General features: G+C 39.9%; 1 protein-coding gene across 3 annotated transcripts in view; it reads left to right on the forward strand.

The window, feature by feature from the left end:
* Nucleotides 1–17,858, forward strand: part of LOC127788502 (uncharacterized) — a 42,628-nt gene extending 24,770 nt beyond the window's left edge. For all 3 annotated transcript variants that reach the window (XM_052316848.1, XM_052316851.1, XM_052316849.1), the window contains 2 exons: nt 16,474–16,539; nt 17,402–17,858. In XM_052316848.1, the coding sequence (XP_052172808.1) occupies nt 16,474–16,539; nt 17,402–17,530 (195 nt within the window). In that variant the 3' untranslated portion in view covers nt 17,531–17,858. The remainder of the gene's footprint in view (nt 1–16,473; nt 16,540–17,401) is intronic.
* The last annotated feature ends 510 nt before the right edge of the window (nt 17,859–18,368 follow it).

Consider the following 18,368-nt stretch of genomic DNA (forward strand, 5'->3'; position numbering starts at 1 on the left):
TCTATCCTCACTCTTTTTAAATAACACCCCTTTCCCTGGTGTTCCCTTAAGATGCTTGAGGATGTGACAGGCAACATCAAGATGTCTTTTAGTAGGAGAATGCATAAATTGACTTACCACACTCATAGCATATGCAATATTAGGACGAGGGATAGGTAGATAAGTTTCCCCACCAAACGTTGATATCTTCCGTTGTCCACTTGATGTTTACTTCTATCTTCATCTTTACACTTCCAATTTTGTTTAATGAAGTGTTGGTAGGCTTACAACCAAGTTTGCACGTCTCCTTTAAAAGATCTAGAGTGTACGTTCTTTGAGAAATAAAAATACCCTCTTTACTTCTAGCCACCTCCATTCCTAGGAAATATCTTAGCTTTCCTAGGTCTTTAACCTCAAAATCAGTCTTTAACTGCCTCTTGAGATTCTCTCTTTCTTGACTATTATCTCCTACGATGATTGTGAGAAAATAATTATGAGAGAAAAACTTAAGAGATTAGTCTTTCTTAACTTATTTTTTATAATAGGCATAACGGGCCTTAAACATCTATGGGCTTAACCTAATTACAAATAAAACACACACACATAATAATTACAATTATACTAATAATTCTAACACTCCCCCTTAAGTTGGAGCATAGATATCATAAGTTTGTTACAAATATATTCCACTTGAGGACCCTTTAGAGACTTGGTGAAGACATCTGCAAGTTGATAATTGGACTTAATAAACTCTATAACAATAACACCTTCAACCAGCTTTTCTCTAATAAAGTGACAGTCGATTTCAATATGTTTAGTCCCCTCATGGAACATTGGATTAGAAGCAATGTGTAAGGCAGTCTGATTATCATAAACAAGCTTCATAGGGGATACTTCACAAAATTTGAGTTCTTGCAGAAGTTGTTTAAGCCAGATGAGCTCACATGTTGCATTAGCCATAGGCCGATACTCTGCCTCTGCACTAGATCTAGCTATTACATTATGTTTCTTACTTTTCCAAGAAACCAGATTTCCTTCCACAAGAACACAATACCCAGAGGTTGACTGACGATCAGAAGATCGTGCCCAATCTGCATCTGCGTAATAACAAATATCTGTGTGTCCTTTATTCTCATAGAGTAGCCCTTCACCTGGCGCTCTTTTGATATATCTTAGAATCCGGATAACAACATCCCAGTAAGAATCACATGGAGAACTAAGGAACTGACTAACTATACTCACAACAAAAGTAATGTCGGGACTAGTGACTGTGAGATAGTTCAACTTACCGACCAGTCTCCTATACCTTTTAGGATTTGAATAAAGCTCCCCCTGTCCAGGCAAGAGTCGGACATTTAGATCCATTAAGGTTGCAGTTCACCATACCAGTTTCTTCTAAGATGTAAAGGGCATACTTCCTTTGAGAAATTGAGATACCATCTCTTGACTAAGCAACTTTAATACCCAAGAAATACTGAAGTCAGCCTAGGTCTTTGGTCTAAAAGTGATGATGTAGATGTTCCTTCAACTTCTGTATTCCAACCTGATCACTCCCTGTGATAACAATGTCGTCTACATAAACAACAAGGTAGATACATAAGGAAGAAGAATGGTGATAGAAAATCGAATGATCAGCTTTACTTCGAGTGAGACCAAAGGCTTGAACCACAGTGCTGAACCTACCAAACCACACCGGTGGAGATTATTTCAGACCATAGAAAGACTTCTTGAGTTTGCAGATTACATTGGACTCCCCCTGAGCAACAAAACCAGGTGGTTGCTCCATATATACCTCTTCTTGTAAATCACCATGAAGAAATGCATTTTTAATATCAAGCTGATGGAGTGGCCAATAGCGCATGGCAGCCATAGAGAGAAAGAGATGAATAGAGGCCATTTTTGCAACATGAGAGAATGTTTCACTGTAAGTCAACCCATAGATCTGTGTAAAGGCTTTGGCAACCAAGCAGGCCTTAAGATGTTCTACCTGACCATGAGAACCCACTTTAGGAGTGAATACCCACCGGCAACCAGCGGGAGTCTTTCCTGGTGGTAACGACACCAAATCCCAAGTACCATTTGAATGTAAGGTGTCAATCTCATCTAACATAGCCTGGCGCCAACCAAGATGAGACAAAGCTTCACCTATGGTTTTAGGAATAGAAATAGAGGAAAGACTCGAAACAAAGGCACTATAAGGAGACAAACAGTCATAACATAAAAAGTTATAAATAGGATGGGGATTACGAGTAGACCGTGTACCTTTGCGAAGAGCAACAGGGAGATTGTCGAGCTCAGGATCCAGAGCAGGAAGGACCACAGACGGAGAGAGCGAGTTAGGAGAGTCATGGGCTGGAGGAATGCTGGCGCCGGTAGTGGGATGAGGACAACGCTGATTTGTAAGAAGTGGAGGAGCCGTGGAAGGTGGACTGAAAAATGGTAAGGTTGGCGCCACAGAGGAGACAGACAAACCTGATGAGGATAGCGGAAGAAAAAAAAAAGGAATAGGCAAAACTTGGTGAAAACTGTGAATTAGGCTGAACAGCTGAAAAGAAGGACTGTTGTTCAAAAAATGTGACATTAGCAGACAAAAAATAGCGGTTCAGCTCAGGAGAGTAACACTTATAGCCTTTCTGCAATCGGGAATAGTAAAGGAAGATACACTTGAGAGATTTTGCAGCAAGCTTATTTTGTCCAGGTGAAAAAGAATGCACAAAACAGATACATCCAAAAACACGAAAAGGAACAGAATAAAGCGGCTGTGTAGGGAACAAAAGAGATTGAGGAATTTGGTTCTATAATGCTGAAGATGGCATGCGATTGATTAGATAGCATGCAGTTAGAACATCGCCCCAAAATTTGGTGAGAAGATTGGCGTGTAAAAGGAGTGTCTGTGCAGTCTCAATAAGATGGCAATTCTTATGCTCAACAACACTATTTTGTTGTGGTGTGTAAGGACAAGAGGATTGATGCAGGATGCCATTAACAGTTATAAAGGTAGTAAATTGAAAAGAAAAACACTAGGGGCATTATCACTACGTAAGGCACGTATAGAAATTCCAAACTATGTTTTTATTTTAGTAGTTGTTGTAAAAAATACAACAATTAAAATTTATGTGTGGGGTCCACTTGAGCTTGGTGTTGGGTGAAATTAGGTTGCTGTAAGAGAAGCTGCCTCAAGGGAGTTCGCCGCAAGGATGCCCGCCACAAGCTCCTTTGCCACAAGCTTTTTCGCCACAAGGTCTTTGTCGCAAGGATTTGTTTTCGCCGCAAGGATTTGTCTTCACCACAAGGCTCGCCGCAAGGTTCTGTCTTAGGCACAAAGCCTCATCGCAAGGATTTGTCTTCACCACAAGGCTTGCCGTAAGGTTTTGTATTCGCCACAAGGTCTCGCCGCAAGGATTTTGTCCTGTTGACACTCGAAAATGGGTTAGAAGGCTCTTGGGAATCCTCGCCCGCGATGACCCTCTGATGCCAAAGTCAGTCTCGGATCCCAATGACTATTCACGAAAACAGTGAAGATGCGGTCAAAGTGTCTAAATTTTGTTGAAATTGGAAGTCCCTTTCAGTGTTCTGCAGCTGGATATTTATAGGGCACGATTCTCAAGGATGGCTGGTGCTGACACGTGGCGATTGCTAAGTGGGGCTTAAGCTTCATTGAGAGGGGGGGGTGCTTGCCGCGAGGCTGGCGCTCGCGGTAGTGGCCCTCACGGCCAGCATTGCAACGAGGTAGCTCGCGGCAGGCTGCTGCGAGGTTGGCCCTCGCGGCCCACTCCTGCCGCAAGGCTTGCCCTTCGCAGCAAACCTCCAATCGTGCCTTCATTCATTTTTTAAAAAATTCCTCATTTTTTCATGGCATAACAATTGCCCCTGTCTCTTTTATTTTGCTTTTAGACAAAATCGAAGAGTAAAATATCAGGCAAAAAGTCGAGTCTAGCACCTAAACTCAATCGAGGGTTCCAGAATACCCGAAGATCTTACATCGGTCAGGGCCTTAGGTACCAGATTATCTTTGGGCAACTAGGCCCTCGAGGATAGGTTCCGCTGCGGGATTCTTGCAGGGCGTCCGAGCTTGCCGAGGTCTCTAGGCACCAGCCAAGGAGTCGGGTCTAGCTTGGGAGCATAGCAGCAGACTCAATCAAGGGATCTCGGTGAGCCTGCAGGTATAGGCTTCGGTGCATCTGGTGATCCCGAGACGGATCATAGCACACTAGCTATTGTGTCCTTCACGTTCGTCTTTCGAGATTGGTTTACCTTAGGGAATCTGGGTTTGGCCAGTGGTCCGGCATGGGATTCCTGCCGGACATCCGAGTTTGTCGGGAGACCTAGGCGCCAGATCAACCAGGGAGTTAGGTCTAGTAAAAAAAACATAGCACCGAACTCAAACGAGGGATCTGGGTGAGTTTGCGAGCACAGGCATCGGATGTTCTGGTGATCCCGGGCCAGCTTGTGGTCATCGACACCAAATTACAACTGGGTGACTTAACTCTGATAAGCAGAATCATGGCAGAACCGTCATATGGTTGTTCCATCTCTCTTCATGCCTTCCTTGGGCCAATCTACCTTAGGGGATCTGGGTTTGGCCAATGGTCCGGCGCGAGATTCCTATCAGACATCCGAGTTTGGCGGGAGACCTAGGCGCCAGATCAACCAAGGAGTTGGATCTAGCCAAAAAGGCATAGCACTGAACTCAAGCGAGGGATCTGGGTGAGTCTCCAGGCATAGGCATCAGATGTTCTGGTGATCCCGGGCCAGCTCGTGGTTATCAGCACCAAATTGCCACTAGGCAACTTGACCTTTAGGAGTGAGCTCATGTTAGAGCTGTCATGTAATCGCTTCACCTCTTTTCCGCCTTCTTAGAGCTAGTCTACCCTAGGAAATCTGGGTTTGGCCAGTGGTCCGGCGCAAGATTCCTACTAGTCATCCGAATTTGTCAGGAGACCTAGGCGCCAGATCAACCAAGGAGTTAGGTCTAGCAAAAAAGGCATAGCACCGAACTCAAACGAGGGATCTGGGTGAGTTGCGGGCATAGGCATCGGATGTTTTGGTGATTCCGGGCCAGCTTGTGGTCATCGGCACTAGATTGCCACTAGGCGACTTGACCTTCGGGAGCGAGTTGTGCTTGAACCGCCGTACCTTCATCACATTCTATGACACCTACAAATAATCTAGGCTCATGGAGATTTTACGTGGTTCGGCTTATAGTTTTGCCTACTCCACGGGAATACAGGGGGTATATTCTTTTATTTATTGGGGGATTTTATTACAATGGAAAATTAAAGACAATCCCGGCCCCTAGCCGGATCGAGTAACGCTTTTGGTGACAGGTTCGGCTCTGCGTCTCGCACTTCGTCTCCTTCCTGAGAAGTACCTCTTGAGATGCACGGTGTTCCCAACTTTTCTTATCGCCTCGCCTTGTAACGTCTATAGTATGCACATATTGGGGCCTAACATCTTCTGAATTCGTAGGGTCCTTTGCAATTCGGGCTGGGTTTCCCTTCCTCTTCTATTACTTCCTTTGTGTCCAAAATTTTCATTTGGACGATAAACTGTTCTACTCGGTCAAATAATTCAATCATAGAATTTGGCTCGGAGAAGTCTAGGGATCTTTTAAGCGGGGCGTATGCAGTTCCGTTTAGCAGAGCTGACGCTGCCAATCTGATTGGGAGATCCCTTACTTCCTGTGTTGTTACTTTGAATCGCTCAATATATTGCTTTAGGGATTCATTCGGCTTTTGTTGCAAGCTCATTAGATATATAACACTCTTCTTTTTCGGGAGATAGACGGAGAATGCATTTAGGAATTCTTTCTTCAACTGTTCGAATGATCGTATATGTCCTACTTGTAATTCAATGAACCACTATTGAGCCTGTCCTGCGAGGGAGAGCGGGAAAGCCCTACACCTAGTGACCTCATTCCATCCATGTAACATGACCACTGTGACAAAGCGTTGTAAGTGCTTCTCGGGGTCCTCCTTTCCCGAGTATACCGAAAGCTATGGTAGTTCGAACCCTAGTTGCACTGGTTGCCTTTGGAGTTCCTTAGATAGAGGAAACCCATTCGGGGGAGTTACCTTTAGCACCATCATTACTCGTTTCTACTCTAGCACCTCTTCTATGAGGCGTTTGATGTCAAACGCTTTGAGTGTTTCCTGTTTTGCTTCATTTTGACAAAGAGATGGGTCATAAGGAACTCTTGAGTAGGTGCTTTCTGTTGTCTCTTTATGCATGAGAGCTTTCCTTGCCCTCCTGTCATGTTTCCTTCTCGAATCTGTTACTTCTGGGACTTGGCTATTCAGCCCTGGAGTTCTGATTCTTATCCCCTGTTGTGTGGTCCTTGGAGGGTTGTCTTGGGATCTCTGGTGTTCTCCTATTGGTTTGTCCAATGTGGGGAATGTGAATGTCCAGCATTAGTTCACGTAACAAATCAGTGACTCCCTATAGTCTTCTCATATTCTCCTCATTGTTCATCCTGAGTACATCATTCTGTTGTTTCAGCTCCTCAAAATTCTTCTGCAATAGTTCATAGTCTGAGAGTAAGACTGTGGGTGGAGCTATCCCTGAAGTCACCACGAGGTTTCCATTTGGAATTGAAGACTGCCCAAAGGAGTGTTGTTCCTAACTAGCAAGCGTTGCATGTGGGACTTGTTTCCCTCGCCCTGTCGCATGTCTCCTCAATCCAATTATGTGTACTTCTCCCTGTTTTGAACACTCCATGCCCACTAGTCCGGCGATCTAGTCACCTTCGAGCATAGGAAAATTCCCTGAACGCACTTCATTGTCAGGGTGATCTTTTGAAAATTTTGATACTATAGGGTGCACTTGACTAGGGCTTCTTATGGCTCCCATCCTGGTACGAACGCTCATTCGGGTGTGGTTAGGCGGGTTCGCCAAATCGGCTGATCTTATCCCTCTCGGCATCTTGTGTTAAGATTGGCTTTTTGTTGCGTTTCCCACAGATGGCCCCAAATTGTTGTTGCCAAAAATACAATTAAAATTTATGATGTAGGGTCCACTCAAGCTTGGTGTCGGATGAAGTTAGGTTGCCGTAAGAGAAGCTGCCTCAAGGGAGTTCGCTGCAAGAATGCTCGCCATAAGGATTTTGCCACAAAGATCTTCCTTCGCCACAAGCTCTTTCGACAAAAGGTCTTCGCCGCAAGATCTCGTCGCAAGGATTTGTCTTCGCCACAAGGCTCGCGGCAAAGTTCTGTCTTCACCGCAAGGATTTTGTCCCGTTGACACTCGAAAATAGGTTAAAAGGCTCACGGGAATCCTCGCCTGCGACAACCCTCCAATGCCAAAGTCAGTCTCAGATTCCAATGACTATTCACAAAAACGGTAAAGATGAGGTCAAACTGTCTAAATTTTACCGAAATTGGAAGTCCATTTCAATGTCCTGTAGCTGGGTATTTATAGGGCACGATTCTTAAGGATGGCTAGCGCCATAGTTCTGAAAGGCGCAAGGCACAGCGAGACGCAAAGGGTCCAGGAGTTTGAGGCGCGAGCCGTACGAGGCTAGGTGAGGCACGCCTTTTAGAAAAAAAATTCAAGATCTTGTAAAATCATAAACAACTATCAAATTATCAATAATAACACGTGCATATTATTCATGATTCATTATCTTCAAATTCTAAACTAACAACATCAAAATTGACTTATTTATCATGTAAATTCTAAACTAGAAACATCATCAAAGTTCAAAATCAAACAAGTAACAATCATCATGTAAAGTTCTAAACAAACACATAAACACTATAAGTCCACAATCAAGAAAATGTTTTCATTTTGAAAAATGCTATTTTTCTAAATTTGGAAGATTATCACATTATAAGGAGACATATAAGAAAATATTTTCATTTTGAAAAACTATCTCTCGATATTTTATAGTTGATATTTATTGTTATTAAAATGATTTTCAATGAATTTTTCAAGAAATAGCAGGTATGTATTTTGGGGGTGGTAAAATTGCTAAATTATGAATTTGTACTTAAATCAAAATTCTATTTTCTTATTGTTATGGATTTTGATTTTTTAGATATTTTTATTAAATTTAAATGAGGGGTACTTTCTTATTTATATTTATGTATTAAAGTAAATGGAATGTAAAATATAAATTAAAAAAAATGTATTAAAGTAAATGTAAATATGTTGTAATGTAAGGGGAGGCTGGAGAGGAGAGGAAGAGAGGATGTAGGCGTGACTAGAGTCGGGAGGAAGATGGAGTGAGGAGCGAATTGGGCTGCCCAGATTTTAATTAAAACCTAGGTTTCTAGGCGCGCCTCTCGTCTCGGCGCCTCATCGTGCAAGGCGAGGGCCTCGTTGAAATCACCTCACCTTAGCCCAGGCAAAGCGTCGAATTTGCGCCTTCCGGCTAGGCATGCCTTTAACAACTATGGCTAGCGTTGACACGTGACGATTGCTGAGTGGGGCTTAAGCTTCATCAAGAGGGGGGGTGCTTGCTGCGAAGCTGCCGTGAGGCGGCTCGCAACAGACTACCACGAGGCTGGCCCTTGCGGCCCGCTCTTGCCGCGAGGCTTGCCCTTCGCAGTAAACCTCCAGCCGCGCCTTCATTCATTTTTGAAAAAATTCCTTATTTTTTCTCCCATTTTTTCATGGCACAACAATAGTAAATGTTTGAAAAATAGAAAACCAACTCGGACTGACTCTTTATAAGAAACAACCAAGTGCAACAAGAAAAGTCATCAATGAAAGACATGAAATATGAAAGACTAAGAGTAGAATTGACGTGATTGAGCCCCCGTACATCAGAGTGCACAATGGAAAATGGAGCCTCGTCCCTATTATGGACTTGATGAGAAAAAGAATTATGAGCGTGTTTACCACGCTGACACGACTCACAATTAAACATGGACAATAACGACAAACTAGGAACTAATTTCTTCAGTTTGGAGAGGTTGGGATGATCACGACAACTGTGGAGAAGATTTGGAGAAGCGGCACTGGTGCAAGTTACTGACAAACTAGGCACAACAAGATGATAGTGATCTTGTGACTCATGTCTGACGCCAATCGTCAGCTTTGTACTTTGGTCCTGAACACAAACAGGGGTAGGAGTAAAGATAACAGAACAGTTAAGGGTTTTGGTGAGTTGGCTAACTGAAATCAAATTAAAAGGACTATCAGGAACATATAAAACAGAGTTTAATGAGAAAGACAAGGTGGGTGTGATTTGGCCGATCCCTTTAACTGTAGTTTTGGTACCATCAACCAGGGTAACAGTAGGCAATAAGCAAGGTATTAGAATAGGTAAGTGAAGAGAAAAGAAGTTCATTACCAGACATATGGTCAGTGGCACCAGAATCTATAATCCAAAGACTAATAGATGAGCCTTGAGCAACACAAGCAACGGGATTACTAGGATGAGACTGCTGGGTGGCTAGGAACTTCAGGAAGGCATCATACTCAGCTGCAGACATAGGTACCAATTGTGAACCTGATGAAGATTGAGCAGGACTAGGATCGTTCTGAAATACATGAGCTTCACTGGTAGCTGATCATGTTTTTTCTAGCATTTGTCCTCAAGATGACCCAACTTCTTACAAAAGGTACACTGTTGACGTGGATGACCATTATTGCGTTCTCTAATTCCTCCTACAGTGGAAGCTTGAGACACAAGAGCTGAAGATTCGGCTAGAAGAACAACATGAGAAGAAAAGGACATACCATGTGCACCTATCATATTCAACAACCGTTTAAAAGAGTCCTTCATGGTAGGACTAGCGGAGCTGGTCAAGATTTGATACCTGATAACGTCAAACTCTAGTTTCAGGCCGAAGAGAGCAATAACTATAAAAACTTCTCTCATTGAGCAATCCGTTCGATGCAGGTCGTAGTAAGAGGAAGAAGAGCATCAAATTCTTGCATGAGAGCCCGAACGTGTCCCAGATAAAATTCCATGGATGACTCCTGCTTGAGATTCTTGATATTAGAGACCACAATGTACAAACGTTGGATGTCGTTTGTATAGCACTCTTCAGCTTCCTTCCACACATCAACACAAGTTTTAAAGGGGCGGAAGAGCTATATGATGGATGGATCAATAGACTGCCATATGAGGCTACATAACTGAGCATCAACTTTTTTCCATCTAGCCCAATTAGCTTCTGGCACACTTTCAGTCTTTGTGGTAAGATGATCCACTTGGCCTTGTCTTTTGAACCACATTCTGACAGAGGCTACCCATGAGAGATAATTGGTAGACCCTATCAGCTTGACAATGGTAATATTGGCCATCCCAAGATTGGAGATAGTAAAGGATTGAGAGGCAGCATAGGCAACGACAGAAATTGGAGTGGGAGTAGCATTGGCAGAAATCGCGTTACTAAGATCGGACATGGTGAGGACTTTGACACCAAAAGTAGCTTTAGGGGTCATCGAAGGTCAGATTTGGAGAAGTCGGAGAAAAATGACTGGTGGACACACTGTCACGCACCGACGCATGGAGGCGGAGGTAACGCGTGGCGACGACACATGGGTGGTTTGGCGACAACGATTCTTCGGCAGTTGGTCAATCTGGTGGCGATGTTATCGGGTGGTGGTCGGATAGTGGGGTTCTGGTATGGGCAGTGACAGTGAGAGTGATGGCTAGGGTTTGACAGTCACTGAAAAAAGATACACAGCGACGACTAGGGTTTTTCTCACCGATGGCTCTGATACTATGTGAGAAAATAATTATGAGAGAAAAACCTAAAAGATTAGCCTCTCTTAGCTTGTTATTTATAGTAGGCATAATGAACCTTAAACATCTATGGGCTTAACCTAATTACAAATAAAACACACATAATAATTACAATTATACTAATAATTCTAACAATGATAATATCATCCACACGAACAATCAGAATTGTCTTCTTTCCTTTTACGACTTGTTTTATAAATAATGTATGATCAGCTTGCTATTGTTTGTACCCAAGCTAGTTTAAAGTGATACTAAGCCTCTTAAACCATACTCTAGGGACTGTTTAAGGTCATATAGGGATTTCCTTAGCTTACATACCTTATCTTTCTTGTCCTCCATCTCAAAACCATGAGGTATTCTAAATGTAGATTTCCTCTTCTAGTTCATCGTTTAAAAATGCATTTTGAATGTCTAGTTGGTGCAATTCCCAGTCTAGACTAGCAACAAGCGAAAGTGAGACTCATTGAATTTAACTTGGCAACTGGAGCAAAAGTCTCCTCATAATCTATTCCATAAGTCTGTGTGAAGCCCTAGGCTACTAGTTTAGCTTTGTATCTGTCAATGCTTCCATCTAACTTATACTTAATTGTAAACACCCACTTGCTGCTAACTACATTTTTGTTCTCAGGTAATTCCACAATAACCCAAGTATTATTTTTTACTAGTGCCTGCATTTCATCCACAACTGTTTCCTTCCACTTTGAGTCCTGTAGAACACAATATATATCTCTAGGAACCTTGATCTCATCAATACTAGAAATAGGGTATTTAGCACATGATCTTACCTCTTTTCGAAGAGCTATTAGTATGTCCAAATCATCAAATTCTATAGATACCTCTTCCACACTATCATTCATTGGTCTTTTCTCTAGATTTGATGATGGACCTTACTGAGGATCGCAAGACCTTCTAGAATAAACCAATGTCGGTTTTTGAGGAACCTGTTGTCCCCCTTGATTGGTCACATAGGTTTGGGTAGGAATAGGGACTGCTTCAACTATTTCAGTTCCAATTTCAGCTTGCAGATAAGTAGTAGGAATTGATGTAGGAAGAGAAATAGTAGGATCCCAATATTGCTCTGTACTAGATATATCCCCCAGAGAGATATTGGGATAAAGATGTTGACGCACAAGAAATGAGATATCACAAAAAACAAGAAATTTTTGGGTGTAAGGACAATAACGTTTGTAACCTTGTTGGGTAGGAAAATAGCCAACAAACACACATTTAAGAGCTTTAGGTTCAAGTTTGGAATGAGAAGGATGATGATTACAAAAGTAGTACACCCAAAGACTTTTGGGGGAAGAGAATTAAGGATCCTAGTATGAGGGTAGAAATCAAGTAAGGTACTCAAGGGAGTTTGAAATGCAAGGGCCTTGGAAAGAAGCTGATTAATGAGATATGAGGCTGTAAGTATTGCTTCCCCCAATATGAATTCGGAACAGAATTGGTAAACATTATAGAACGAGCATTTTCAAGAAGATGGCAATTTATCCTTTTTGCCACCCATTTTGTTGAGGATTGTAAGGGCAAGAACTTTGGTGAATTATTCCTTGTTCAACTAGATAATGGTTGAATTCATTTGAAAAATACTCTCGACCATTATCTAAACAAAGAACATAGATTGAGGATTGAAACACGTTAGACACCATCTTATGACATTTTTTGAAGATAGCAATGGCTTCAGATTGTTCTTTCATTAAGAACACCCAACAGACTCTTGCATAATCATCCATGAAAGTGATAAATCAATGAGTACTAGTTAGGTTAGATATTCTTGCAACTCCCCATATATCACTATGAACCAAATAGAATGGTTTGGAAGGTTTATAAGAATGAACAAGATCAGGTTGTCTAGACTGTTTAGCAAGAATACACTGCTCACAATGGAAAGAAACTAATGAAGGACCTAAACATATTTGTATCTACTCCAATTAGGCTATACAGTGACAGCAAGTCAGCAATCAGTATTGTGAATAATTCGGTACAACATGACTGAACGAAACATGTAAAGATTGATCAGCATTTTATCAAGCAAGAAATAAAAAATGGAGGTATTAGTCTTTCCTATGTTACTACTAAGTCTCTAGAAGCAGATATCCTTACATGATTTCAAAATCTGAAACAACAAAAAAAGAAGATTTATTTTGTAACCTAGATCTAGAGGAATTATAGGATCCTGAAATCTAGTAAAGACTATTCTTCTCCTTAGCACTGCCAATCATTTTCCCCGAAGACAATTCTTGAAATTCATAGTGAGATGGAAAAAATGCCACCATACAATCCATGTCTTTGTTTAGCTTACTCACTGATAATAAATCACATTTCAAGTTTGGCACATGTAAAACAAATTTTAAGGCTAAGTCTACCACATAAACTGTTCCTTGCCCTTTAGCCAAGGATACTATACCATCAGCCATTGAAACTGTTACATCCCGATCACATGTCTCAAGATCAAATGTTTTTGATAACTTTGTTTGATTTAGTAACTGCTGCAAAAGTTTCATTTGATTTGTAGATAAAGTCAGATTGGTGGACTTCCCAGTTTTTGAATCTGCCATATAGGCGGATTGAGTTGACTTCCTTTGATTTTTAGATTCCAATTTGCTGGTTTACCATAGATTTTCCAGCAGATTTCCCTTGTACGATATAGGTTGTTACAGTGGTCACACCAGTGTTTGTCTTTTTGGAACTCACTACATGGTAGGGTAGTAGCCTTCATCTTTGAGGTAGCAAGGGCTGAATTTTGAGGGCTAACATTATTGTTAGAAAACACAGATGGATTCAACATTACCTTCTTCCAACTTTCCTCTCGCCTTACATCTGCAAAGACTTCTTGTATAGATGGAAAAGGTTTAGCTCCAAGTAGTCTAAACTTCATCCAATTCAATGTTGAGACCATGGAGGAAGTCAACTACTCATTCGTTTTCCATCATCTTGTTGTATTTTACTCCATCCTCAGGGCATTCCCAACTAATCTCATAGAACATATCCATTATGCCACAACACAGTCAAAATATTGTAATACTCAATGATTGAGAGATTACCTTGTCTTCTTGTCCGAATTGCAGATCGGAAACACTAGCATGTCTGAGTAAATTTCCTGCATTGCTTCCCAAATCTCTTTAGCTATTTTGTACAAGAGATATGTCCTCTCGATCTTTGGCTCCATCAAGGTGATTAACCAAGCCATGACAATGGAATTCTAGCATCCCAAACACTGTAGGTTGTTGCTTCAATATTAAGCATAGGTGTTGCTCTTGTAAGATACCCAACCTTCCCTTTGCCCCTGATGACTAGCAAAATTGATTGAGACCATTCTCTAAAGTTGGTTCCATTTAGTTTGTATTGAGTAATCTGAAGAGAATGGCTGTCAAAGGATATTGGAATAATAGGTACCTGTGTAGCTCTAACTGGAATGGAACCAGCGGTAGATGTTTGACTAGTTGTCACTGCTGATTGATTTCCAGTCCATTACTTGCAACTTAGGACTCAACGGTTTGATGGGTGAGGAAAAATAATTTTCAGCTACGGGAACTGGTGGCACTGATACCATGAACAAAATTGATAAATCTGAGGGATGGGAGGTTTACTTGAGTAAATAGAAGGATTATCTCGAGTACTTGGAGAGTTTAATCGAGTAGGAAGAAAAACTTACTCAATTAATTGTAAAATGTTTTCTCATCTTTCATTGAACTCAAGATGGGCTATATATACACAAGATCTCCTAAAACTTATCTCCTAAAATACAGGGATAAATATAGAAAAACAAATTCAAACTAGACTTGGATGATAAAGATAATCAGGGAAATTTTTGAACTTGCTGCACGGATCTTCCCTATTTTTTCTGGAACTGCCTCATCTCTTATCTCTCATCTGGAACAGCTTTATCTCTTTTATCTCTTATCACTTCAGTTTGTACATCTCTTATCACTTTTGCCCAACAACCTGATCTCTTGATTTCCTGCCATGATAGAGATAATCTAGACCTATTTTCTTTAACTTTTCCAACAATTACAATCTCAAAGACTATTTATAAATAACTAATAGATAAAAGTCTATTTTAACTAGGATTCCTTCATCCAATCTAATTAAGATTATAAACATAATGCTAATCTGATTAGGATTCTGCTAACTAAAGGAAACAGAAAGACAATAAAAGAAATCAAGAGAAACCAGGAAAGAAATGAAAATAAGAAATAAACTAAATAAGTAAAATAAAGAATACTAATTCCTAAATTTACTGTCCTGTCCTACATCATGTTTTTATGCACAGGACTTTGATGTTGATCTGATGAACTAAGGCCAATAACATAGGGTGTTGCAAGAGAAAAGTTATGGGAGAATTAATGATAATGTGCCTTGATTCATGAGGCATGACTATGTTTAATGCATAGTACTCTTGGAGTTCGCTACAGTTGGATTAAATATTTCCTTCAACCAACAACACAATTATGTTGGAAATCATTTTTGCATAGCTATGTACATTTCTTCTCTACTATTTGCATAGGTGATGTCTGAGATTATCTCAATACTAAGACCATGAAACCTCCAGGCCGTGGTGCCGGGAAATATTTTCCCTTTTCCATCTTCTTTTAGTTTTTATGGTCCAATGTGATTGACATTTTAGGAGAGTATTAGGAAACATATATTGATCTGCTTGTTATCAAATGAGTTAACATTTTTATTCTCTTCGTGTTTCAATTTTCAGTTTTGAGTTTCGAATTCATTTTCAGTTTTGTGTTTTGAGTGTCTATTTTGAGATTGCTGAAAACGCGTTCTTTTTATCTGTAGCGCTTTTCACATTTTGGAAATTTTGAGTGTGTTTGTGATGAAAACAACCGAAACGACTTTTTGTTTTGAGTTTTCTTTACAAAAATTTTCCTTATTTTTGAAAATGCGTTTTTGAAAATATAAAAGTAAACATATTTTCACTGTTTTGGAAAACTGAAAACAACAAAGAGAACAGGGAAGCTTCTAAGTGTGTAAACACAGTGATCCCTATATAGTGGAAGAAGTTCCATTTTTACAAATGAGTATGTGATCCAGAACAAGATTCATATAGGCCGTCAAAAGGAAAACAGCTTGTTTCGGAGTTTCTTGGGTGCTAAAACAGGATTCACAGCTTCAGATTCTAGAATCAGCACAGAACTTGAAGTGTTTTCAGACAGGCAGGAGGAAAATCTAATCTTATTCCACTAGAGATAATGGTATTGATAAAAAAAAAAAAAAAAGATGGCATTTGACATTACATGCAAGGCAATGCAATGTGCGATGACTGCTTGGTCAAGCTTCTGTTTGGGATTTGCTTCAAAAGTTGTTGCTATAAAATGAATGTTAGCTGGGGTATCCAGGGATTAAAAAAAAAAAAAAAACTTTGAAAGAAGATTATGGATTTTAGGATTATTTGCTACAGATTAGATATAACTTTCCAATTAACAAATATATATACAACATTCCGTGCATATATGTGTCTGAAAATATCATTCAGATAATAACTATTTTTCATATGTTCTTGCATGGGAAATATTACACGGCACAAGCTGTGTTAGCAAACAAATTAGATTGTCCACTATTTTCATTTTAGCCTCCCTTGTACCCCTACTTGCTTCATTGATAGAATTGGGAATGGACAAAAACTGCATCTCAAACAGAAGCAGTTTTGGAAATTTTATTTTATCATTTATCTGATTACAGCCGCTAGACTAATTTACAGTTTGAAAGAACTATGAAGTCGGTACAGATTGTTACTGACAATCTCCGTGATGATGGGTTTTCTTTCTTATTTTTCTCAGGTAAAGCAGAAAGCTCTTGTTATCTGGGGAGAACAGGACAACATTGTCAGCAGTAAGCTTGCCATTGTGAGTTTCAAACCTTTGCCAGCTAGAAATGAGTTTAATCTAATTACAGAACAAGGTGTACGAATTTCATGAGCATTGTCACAACAATTTTACACAAAAATAAATAGTAAGGGATGAAGTGCAACCAAACTGATTCTCTGCAGTTTTTTGGACTTTCAAAGTTACGTTTCTGTAAGCCAGATGGAATTCAAGAGCATAAACAATCAAATTCTTTATACTCAATTTTCATCTTGGCTCTGCTGGCAGCTCAGGAATTTGTCCTTTTCACAGTTTTTACTGCTCCAAAGTACAAAAATTAGAGGGGAAAAAAAAAAGAAAGAGGTTGTTGACATGATGAACAGTATATGCACTTAACTGTAATTGGCAATTGGAATCCTTTTCATCTGCCTGGAGTCCTGGACTTCATGACAATACTTGTAAGGAAACGTACCCTTAATTGTCATTGGAAGCCACTATTGTCAATGCTATCATGTTATTTGAATATCTTTCAACATTTTTAAACTGCCTTCAGTTGGAACTCTCGTTTCCTACCCATTCCATGACACGTTAGTGGTGTACATAGTCTAAACGAATCACATACTTCCCTACTTTGGAGCCATTTACAACTATTTCGATCTCTGCAAGAATTCCATATGTTACACGGCAGTTTGTAGTAAGAATCTTTGTTGCTACTGTTGATTCTTTCAATCTGTTTCCATTTCTTCAAACTGAATCTACAGCCTTTGAAGTACCAAATCTGTTGTAAACTGAACATGGCAATATGGCCACTGCTTGAAAAAAGCATTCCTCCAAGATTGTTCAAAGACAGAAATTTGCCTTTTTTGAGATGCTTTTCTGATGTCTTCTGTTGAACACAATGCAGAGACTGCACAGCGAGCTACCCAATTCAATTATTCGACAAGTACCAGATTGCGGGCATTTCCCTCAACTAGAGAAACCCAGTGCTGTTGCAAAGTTGATCATTGATTTTGCTCGATCCGGTGGCTGCTAGGACTTTTTTACTTGTGTTGGACTTGATTTTGCTTTCTGCAATATGAATGTCTCATGAAGCTTGCATGTAGATGGATTCCATGGCTGGTCTTTTCAAGAGCTTGGTTCTTGCTTCTGACAATTTAGACACAGAAGAAGAACGGAAAAGATAAGCCTTGTGATGTAGGATGTTAAAAGAGTGAGCAGCTAGTGCTGGTCTGTTCTTGGCAGATCAAGTGTACATAAAATGGTAAATATGATGTGGCCTTGACTTCGATATTGTGGCAGCTTTTTATTTTTGTTTTTGATGTTGTTTCTATTTTCTTTAATGGTTTCTGCCTCTACATTTGGTGAAGACAAGAAAATTGTTTTTTGATATTTCTTTTGTTTTCACTTCAATATTGGTGTTATAATAATAAGGGCTAATAGCCAAAAAAATTCAAATCTTTTTGCAAATTTATAATCTAATTCAATCTTTTTAATTTTGACATTAATTGTAATTTTATTCACTACATAAAATCAATTTAGGGAAGGGGTGTTTTAGGTGATGAGTCATGTTAGGTGTAATATATTAATAACATACCTGAGATTTACATGTACATATAATTAAAAATATATATATATCATTATCACTATCGATTGCTATCAATCCTTCACAATCACCGTCAATTACATCAGTTGCAATTTTCAACCATCATGGTTGTCTTTTTGTCTTTTTCAACTGCGAATGTTGTCTTTGAAAGAGAGAAGATGAATAGAAAGAAGATGACTATTATGGTCGTCTACTCGTTTTCTTCGATCATGATAGTCATCTTTGAGAAAGAGACAAAAGACGAATAGAAAGAAGATGAATAGGAGAA

Source organism: Diospyros lotus, chromosome 13 (assembly GCF_014633365.1).
Source record: "Diospyros lotus cultivar Yz01 chromosome 13, ASM1463336v1, whole genome shotgun sequence".
Classification (NCBI taxonomy): domain Eukaryota; kingdom Viridiplantae; phylum Streptophyta; class Magnoliopsida; order Ericales; family Ebenaceae; genus Diospyros; species Diospyros lotus.